The sequence below is a fragment of the Danio rerio genome, chromosome 12 (genome assembly GCF_052040795.2).
Source record: "Danio rerio strain M-AB ecotype USA chromosome 12, GRCz13ab, whole genome shotgun sequence".
NCBI classification, from domain to species: domain Eukaryota; kingdom Metazoa; phylum Chordata; class Actinopteri; order Cypriniformes; family Danionidae; genus Danio; species Danio rerio.
Genome location: NC_141032.1, coordinates 27903111 through 27911964, shown reverse-complemented (window position 1 = coordinate 27911964; position 8854 = coordinate 27903111). Strand labels below are relative to the sequence as shown.

General features: G+C 35.0%; 2 protein-coding genes across 3 annotated transcripts in view; one reads left to right on the top strand and one right to left on the bottom strand.

Annotated features, from left to right (window-relative positions):
* Positions 1–344: 344 nt before the first annotated feature.
* On the top strand, positions 345–2128 carry six2b (SIX homeobox 2b). The gene is made up of 2 exons (NM_001128734.1): positions 345–979; positions 1798–2128. The coding sequence occupies exons 1-2, from the start codon at positions 420–422 to the stop codon at positions 2093–2095; spliced, it is 858 nt and encodes a 285-aa protein (NP_001122206.1). The 5' UTR covers positions 345–419; the 3' UTR covers positions 2096–2128.
* The window catches only part of LOC147834479 (uncharacterized), a 102924-nt gene continuing 95064 nt past the window's right edge, over positions 995–8854 (bottom strand). The window contains exons 5-6 of one of the 2 annotated variants that reach the window (XR_015504172.1): positions 4718–4830; positions 995–2083 (exon numbers count right to left, since the gene is read on the bottom strand). The gene's annotated coding sequence lies outside the window, so the exon portion shown is untranslated. Of the gene's footprint in view, positions 2084–4717; positions 4831–8854 lie in introns of those variants that run through there. The other variant, XR_015504173.1, reaches the window with a different exon arrangement.

Sequence of the window (8854 nt, the reverse complement as noted above, 5' to 3'; positions counted from 1 at the left end):
TCTCCACACTTGCCCGTATGACTCCCCAGGAGGATGCGCTTGCCGTGCTTACACACTGGCGAATCTGTAAGAGATATGATATCTAGAGGGCGGGCTGATAGCTAAGGACAGTCGAGGAAAGAATCTATTGCGCACGACTAGAGCGCGTAAAAATGAAATGATTAGCGCGTCATGATATTGCAACTAATGTAACTGAGCACTTACGCAAACTTGTTTAAGTGTTTTGCTTATTTTGCTTGATTTTTCTCTTTTTTTTACTTTAAGATGATTTGAATCGCACTTTTTCATGGAAATGCATATCAAAAACTGAAATTCTTTAGTTGCGGAAGAATCATTGCATGAGTTTCCCAAGTGGATTTCGCCTTCAAACCAACGTTAAGAGTGGATAAGATACGCACAGGACATCGTTGCACTTAGCAATGTCTATGCCACCAACTTTTGGATTTACCCAAGAGCAGGTTGCCTGCGTGTGCGAGGTCCTTCAGCAAGGTGGAAGTATCGAACGTCTTGGACGATTTTTGTGGTCTTTACCAGCTTGTGAGCACCTTCACAAAAACGAGAGCGTATTGAAAGCGAAAGCAGTAGTAGCTTTCCACCGAGGCAACTTCAGGGAGCTCTACAAAGTATTAGAGAGCCACCAGTTTTCTCCGCACAACCACCCTAAACTTCAACAGCTGTGGCTGAAAGCTCACTATATTGAAGCGGAGAAATTGCGCGGTCGTCCTTTGGGCGCAGTGGGAAAATACCGCGTGCGCAGAAAATTCCCACTGCCTCGCAGCATTTGGGATGGAGAGGAGACCAGCTACTGTTTTAAGGAGAAGAGCCGGTGTGTGCTTAAAGAGTGGTACACCCACAACCCATACCCTTCCCCGAGAGAGAAGAGAGAACTGGCCGAGGCCACGGGTCTCACCACGACTCAGGTCAGCAACTGGTTCAAGAACAGAAGGCAGAGGGATCGTGCCGCTGAAGCCAAAGAAAGGTAGGAGAACTTATTGAGGCTTTTCGCTTTTTACTGTTCACCAAAATTATCATGTTTATACATAAAAAATGCATGCATTTATAAAAGCTATAAGTATTTTAGGTAAATAGCCTAATAATTACAAAACAATTTAATACATAACAAAATAATTACGCTTTAACCGCATTTGATGACATCAGTATGGTATTTAGGTTATTAAATGTATTGGTTTAAAAATGTACATTAGAAAAACTCTTTGAAAACAACTCAATTTAAAATAAAATATTTAGATATGACATGGCATTTTATAAATTAGTATAATTGGTGACATTATTAAGGCAACTGTTTCAGGTTATTATACAAAATTTAAAAACTATTGAAAAACAACATTTACATTAATATGACATCTGCATATCTTCGAAATCTTGTATAGGCGACGTGAAAAATGTAGCTATGAGCTTTCTTTGTAAAAACTACATACATTTAGCAAATCATCGGTATAAACGGAGCTAAAGAAAGGATTTCCGTCAGTCGGAGATCTTTAATAGGCATATGACTGTTCAGCCTGATCTTACAAGGAAACGTAAGTATTTTAAGTTTTGGCAGTTTAGTGGCTAATTCTTATTGGACTGTTAGAGTTTAAAAGCATTTGCTCAAACTTTTGATATCACCCTAAAGGTAAAAAACAAAAGTTACCATATATTTTATTAGGTATATTTAGTTGTCTTTTATTTGGTATATTTAGTTATGCATGACCCAGCTGTTTGCACTTGCAATTTTAAGCTGTGTTTGTTGTTTTTGCACGCATGCTTATGAATTTGAATGATGTACTCCAACAGGGAAAACGAGGGTGCAAATCCAAACGGTCACAACCCCCTGACCTCTCACGTGAACGAAAACAAATCTCTATGTGAAAGTTCAGATGATGACAAATCCCCCGCGGGAACCCCGGATCATACTAACATGAGTCCAGCGATCCTCATGCCCTCCAGTTCAGGTCTGCCACCCCTGCACAGCTTCGCTCCTCCGCCCGGGCCCAGCGCCTCCATCAGCGACACTCAGAGCCACCACCACTTCTCTATGCACGACGGCCTTCTCAACCCCATGACGGCCAGCCTGGTGGAACTTGGATCATAAGGAATGAAAGAAACATTTGACTTTCCAACCCGATTACTATCTTCGTCAGCATATACCAAATTTTTTATTATTCAAGCTTAGAGGACATTAGCCAAACAATTTTCCAAAACTACAGTCCCAGATGACGGTCCTACGTGATGTTACCATCAACTATTACTGTAACATTTTAGCCTAATCATGCGATAGTTTTTGATATGTCTAGCTATAGAATTAACTAATAAATATATATTTAATAAAGTCAAAATGAGTTGTCTCGTTGTATTTGAATATGTTCAAATGCTATAGGTGGATCTTTTTCATCATTGTATTTGTATAATCACAATCATAATATGCTAAAAACTTATTTTAAAAATTAAGTAATTAATGTCGTAGAGAAAAATGCTAGGGTTATTTGGATTTTTTAATTTTACGCGACGATTGCATGTTTGGGTAGCTAGGCTAAACCACTTTTCTTTCTTGTTTGCAAATATTCTTGATAAAGTAATGACTGTTTATGTTCTATTTAAAATACGTTTTTTATGTATTTAAAATATTTTCATAATTTTTCGTCCAACTTGTCACAATAGTTTGTCATACTACACAACCATATGAGATCCTTATACATTTTTCTTCAGTAATTAAATTCAGCATGGACGAATTAGCAATGCCGCAATTAACGTCTCACTGCAAATTGTAATCTTAGAACAGCTGTGATTGTAGATAAAAAGCCAGCACTTTAAAATAGAATTGAGCATAACATAAACAGAATTTAGATTTCCATTTTATTCTGTTTTTATTTATTTTTACTTTTAAATGTTTTGTTACATTGTTTTTGGCTTATGTTTTGGTCAAATTTATGAACCTATACTGCCACCTATTGGTGATATGTCTTTATTAAACATACCTTAAGTTTCCTCATTTTCAAGTAATTTGAAAAGCATTCAAATTCAAACGAATGAATGAAAATTTGTTAATGTTGCATTCCATTACACAGCAGCGCTCTGTTCTTTGAATGACAAAAATATTTCAAAGCAATATAAAAGTGCAAGAATCATTCATTCATTCTCTTTTCAACTTAGTCCCTTTATCAATTTTGGGTTGCCACAGCGGAATGAGCCACCAACTTATCCAGCATATGTTTTTACGCAGCGGATGCCCATCAAACACCCCAGATAGCATACTTATATGGGCCACTTTAGGCAGTTATGCGGCACTGGTGGTATTCCTTCGGCCCAGACAAAATGAATGTGAGCCTAAAGTAGCCCACCTGTGCAATGGCAAAGTGGGGCCAAAGATTCAAATTCATATATGGGCCATTTAGGCAAAGATTTGGCACTTATAGCAAAATATCATCTGAATGTGATCCTAATGTGGCCCATGTGGCAAATGATAAATTTGGCCCAAATAATGGAGGACAAATGTGGGCCACAGTTGTCAAAAATGTGACATAGTCATTTAAGGGTAATCTGGGTCTAAACCTCAAGTGGCTCACACGTGTAAGTGCAAATGTGGCCCACTTATCTTAAGACAAATGTGGGCCACTTTTGGCAAATATTTGGCACAGAAAGCTCTGGCTATTGCGGTTGTAAGCCTAATGTGGCCCAGAGAAGATATGGCAAATGTGGCCCAGTTATTTTAAAACATGTGTGGGACACTTTTGGCAAATATTTGGCACAGAAAGCTCTGTCTAATGTGGATTTGAGCCTAATGTGGCCCAGATATGATATGGCAAATGTGGCTCAGTTATCCTAAAACAAACGTAGGCCACTTTTGGCAAATACTTGGCACCGTTAGCTCTGGCTAATGTGGCTGTGAGCCTAAAGCGGCCCAGAGAAGATATAGCAAATGTGGCCCAGTTATCTTAAAACATACGTAAACCAAATAGACTAAAGTCACCATCATGGAGAAAAAGTGTTTGCTTTAGATGGGGTCATAGCCCCGAACCTCTTAAAATAATTTTTCTTTGGGCCTGCTGTAACTTTAAAGAGCATTGCTTGAAAAAAATATTTATTACAGCAAACAAGCCAAGTAAAAATAAATATATAAATAAATAAATAAAATTAAGTGAGACACAACCTGTGATGAAATAATATATTTTCTGAATTTAACCAATATTAATCCATTATTAAACGTCATAGTGACGTGATCACATACTTGCACATGCCACTGAATTTAATCAGCGTGTGAACCTCAACAACGGTGACAATTAACAAAATGAGCAAAACTCACAAACATCACAAATAGGAGACTAAAAATGACGAAATCAACAACGTCAACATAAACAGCAGATTCAACAGCAAATAACGAAAACTGGAGCATCAATAAGCTATAGAATGTATTCATTCTGCAATGCATGCTGGTATTTTTGTACTTTGCCACACCCAACAAGTGTAAGGTGTAGGCCAGATCTGGGCCAGAATAAAAGCATAATGTGGCCCAGAATAGGCTCAGTTCTGGTTCATTTGGTTGAATTCTGTGGCTATGGCTTAATTGTGATCCATATCTAGGGAGCAGAGGTGATTAATCTATTGTCATCATGCGGTATGTGGGCCGGATTTAAGTGTCTGGTGTGGGCCTTATTTGAGCCACATGAAATTTGCTACCCATACACACATACACTACGGACAATTTTAGCTGCATCACCTGTTTTTGGGGAAACCGGAGCACCCGGAGGAAACCCACGCGAACGCAGAAATACCAGCTGACACTCGAACCAGCGACCTTCTTGCTGTGAGGCGACAGCACTACCTGAAAAACTGAAAAAAATATTCAAATATGATTCCTTGGATTTACTCAATTACTTTATGTTAAGAGGTGGTAAACAATTTATTTGGGCTGAATTTAAACAAACAAATTAAGTTGAACATTACTAAACTTAATTTGTTTGTTTAAATTCAACACAAACAAATAGTTTGCAACAGTTCTGCATGCAACACTTTTTTCATTATAATGCGCCACCGCGTCGCCCCTGCTAGAACCAAAATGGCAAATAGGTCATTCGAAATAAAGAAGGCGGAAACTACAATCAAAGGGCGCCAATTCCAACATTGTGATAGGAAGGTAAGACTTAAGTAGCATAACATAAGTGTTAAACAAACCGTACTGAACTGCCTAATCGAACATCTCGTTCAAATATCTGTTTTAATTGAAATGTGTTATTGACCTGATGGCATGCTATGAGACAAACGATTTGCGTTTTTGACAGGCCTGCCGGTGTGCGCATTTAAAAAAATATTAGCATATTTACAAACAGATTGCAAATTCAGATTGACACCTTCTCCAATAAATATTAAACCTAGAATTCCAATTAGTCAATCTACTAAAAGACGTAAACTCTCCAACAGATTTCCCACCTATACCTTGAAATGCTGTGCCGCCGCCGCCGTGTTAACACATTTCATAATATTTTTAATAACTCATTTCTAATAACTGATTTATTTTATCTTTGCCATGATGACAGTAACTGCTTATTTAACAAAATAAATTATGATGACTTAAAAGTGGGCTTTACGGGAAGTTTAATATGAAAGTGTAGAGTAAGCACCCTCTGCTGGCCACACTTGCATTTTCGAAAGCACCAGGCCCAGAATATTACCTTTGTTAAATGATTAAATTAACAATTAGGATGGCAAAGTGGAAATCAGATAAAAAGAGATTTAAATGTTTATTAATTTTTAAAAATAAATTGAAACGCATTAAAATTCAATTTTTTTTCTTTATGGCTCTATTAATACAAATTATGCATTTTATTTTTTTCAAGGCTTTATTGATTTAAAAGTTTCACAAATTTCCTCTCATTATATTTATTTTGATTGATCTTTCTTATGGGATAATCACATCATTATCACATTATCATTAAATAAAAATTTTTTACACAATAATAATAATACAAAACTATATCTTACAATGAAGCACTATACCTAAGTTTGAAATAATTGTGATCAGGCTTTATTTTTTAAACAGGATATCATGGTAAATACTGTGAAAATTGTCTGGGGAAAAAAATCCATGCATTACATAAAGTTACATGAACAAACTTTACAAGTTTACACATGTTGCAACCGACTAAGATGGGGTTGTGTTCCAAAAAATAAGCAGAATGAATCAAAAATTAATTTACATTAATTTACATGTTCAATCTATGTGGATTTTCAAAGGTAAACAAAGTGGAACAGTAAAATATTTTAGCAAAATAAAATAAAGAAAAAAGATAATCAAGTAATTATAAGTATTTTACTATCAATGTAAATTGTAATGCAACCAATAAAACGTAAAGGTAATCTGATAACGAGTATTGTATGTAAAATTATTGTATGTAAAAGTATTACATCCTACAATCAGATTACGTAATCCAGATTACATTTAATCAACTACCAAGCACTGCTTGTTTTTTATTAAAGCTTGTCTTCTCTAATATTCACCACATGATGGCGACATGAGGACATGAATAGGAAGTAAAAGCGTCCTGTAAGAAAAATTCATGCCATATATTATCTGTCTCTATTGTTTTTGAAAGATATATTTTAAAAAGGCTAGAAATGTAAAAAAATAAAAATAAAATAAAACAATAAATAAAAACAATACTTTGTTTTATAGTAACAACTTCATAATCGAATACATGCTCTATGTAACAGTTTTAATTGTCTGAATATCAGCCCTAAGCGCCACAGCTGCAGCACGTGTTTGGCTTGAATTGAAAACTGGGCAAGCTTCTAAACCAGAGGGTATTAATACACAAAACAAAAGTGATTAAATGCAATTTTGTCAAAATAATAATAATAATAATAATAATAATAATAATAATAATAATAATAATAATAATAATAATAAATGAATAAATAATTAATCAGCCAAATATAGCCTATCTTTTTTATTATCAATTTGTTATTCGTTTACTTGCTTTGCTTTGAGTCCACGGTTCAGTTTTAAAGAAGCCTATAATTAGGTCAAACGGCTTACACACAATCACGGTTTGCGAATTATAAAACTTGGTTTTATATTTTGCTTTTCAGTCGTAATTTGTTGAGGTTCCTCGTGTTTTTTTTTTTTTTTTTTTTTTTTTTTTGGGTGTTTCATCACATTTAGCCAAGGGTCATCTAATTTTAAAGAAAACACCTAAAGCAGTTCCCAAGGGCATCCTGGGCATGCTGGAAGGGCATCCGCTGCGTAAAAGCTTGCTTGATAAGTTGGCAGTTCATTCCGCTGTGGCGACCCTTGACTAATAAAGGGACTAAGCCGACAAGAAAATGAATGAATGAATGAACATCTTAAGCAGGCCTATTTTAAGATAATGAATTGTATTAGCGTCTATGCAAATCTCTAATAAGTGATAATGACACAGACCACTTTTGTGTTTTGTCCGATACTTGTCTTATCGTTCGATATTGATCTAAACGGAAGTCGCTCGAACGGAGTATTGTTGTTGTTTCCTCCGGCGAACGCAGCTTTTTTGGGGGAGCTTAAGATTTGGGTGGTTATACTGAAAGGATGTTTGGAAACACGTTTACACGGATGCTGTGCGTAATCGAATTGCCAACATTTTGTTTTAAATTGATCGATTTATAAGCATAAAGCGAAATAAGGCAAACACTTAAATCGGGTAACCTGAAGATATAACTATTACGCATAGTTTCTTTCACTTTACATCACTATTATTAACATGTTACGTTTACTTAAAAAGTGCAACCTTGAAATTACACTAAACTGCACTTGTGGTGTTCTTAAGAGGTGCGTTGCGTTTAGATTATTTTATAGCGTCGCTGCATGCAGCACAATGAATTCAGGTCAAGGGGAACTGCCGCGTGAATAAACACGAATAAAAAGTTGTGCTCAGTTAAGCGCTTAAATCAAAGGGGAGAAGAGGGAACAGGAATCCTCTCACAGTAAACGACACACTCGTTCTCTTATATGGAATGCTATTAAACACATACAAACAAACCATCCGCTTGTTATTTAGCTATGTGGTAGAAAAAGAGAAGACTGGTTGAATGATGGGATTATTATGCAGATAAATGGCGTTTAAATCTTGAGATTATGGTGCAAGTGATGCCTTTCCAGTCTTTGGTTTAATTATTTTTTTAAGATTATTATTTAATATCAAATTAAACACGCTGTGAATAGGCTCAAATTTAAATAAAACATTACTGAATAGTTCCTTATTTATCTTTAGGTTGTTTAAAATACCAACACCCAAAGTTTTGTTACTTGTGTTTTGTTTTGCGTTTATTTCTGGACAGTAAAAAATAGTTGGTTTAAGGTGCAAATATTTGATCATTAGTATTTATTTATGTTTTTGACTCCGTATTGTTAACGGTGGATTCATGCATTTTGTTAACAAAAATATTATCTTTCTTCCCCGTTAGTTCGGTTATTGATTGATTTTAACAACAGCCTAAATAAACCAGCTGTAAGTTACAGACATTTGTAGTTGCATTATTGTTCTGCGCGTCTATATGCGTTCTGTTAGAAGTAGGCTATTTTAACAAATAATTAAAATAAAATTTTAAATAAAATTAAATAAAAACAAGCATGAATACTGCCAGAACAAAAGGCAAAAAAAAAAACAAAAAAAAAAACAGGAAATTAAAATAGCCAAGTATTATTGTAAAACACGTTTGCGTCAATGAGCAACATGTCGATGATAATAATAATAATAATAATAATAATAATAATAATAATAATAATAATATTAAGAATTATTTGGCGAATTGTTAAGATATAAAGAAACAAAAGAAAGCATAAAAACAAAACTTAAAAGGAAAATTCGGCTTTTTCTTTAAC

What these genes read in the sequence shown, in the direction of transcription:
- six2b (NM_001128734.1), top strand. Translation starts at nt 420, where the DNA reads ATGTCTATGCCACCAACTTTTGGATTTACCCAAGAGCAGGTTGCCTGC. An exon ending in GCCGCTGAAGCCAAAGAAAG is followed by an intron (nt 980 to 1,797) that starts GTAGGAGAACTT and finishes GTACTCCAACAG; the next exon opens with GGAAAACGAGGGTGCAAATC.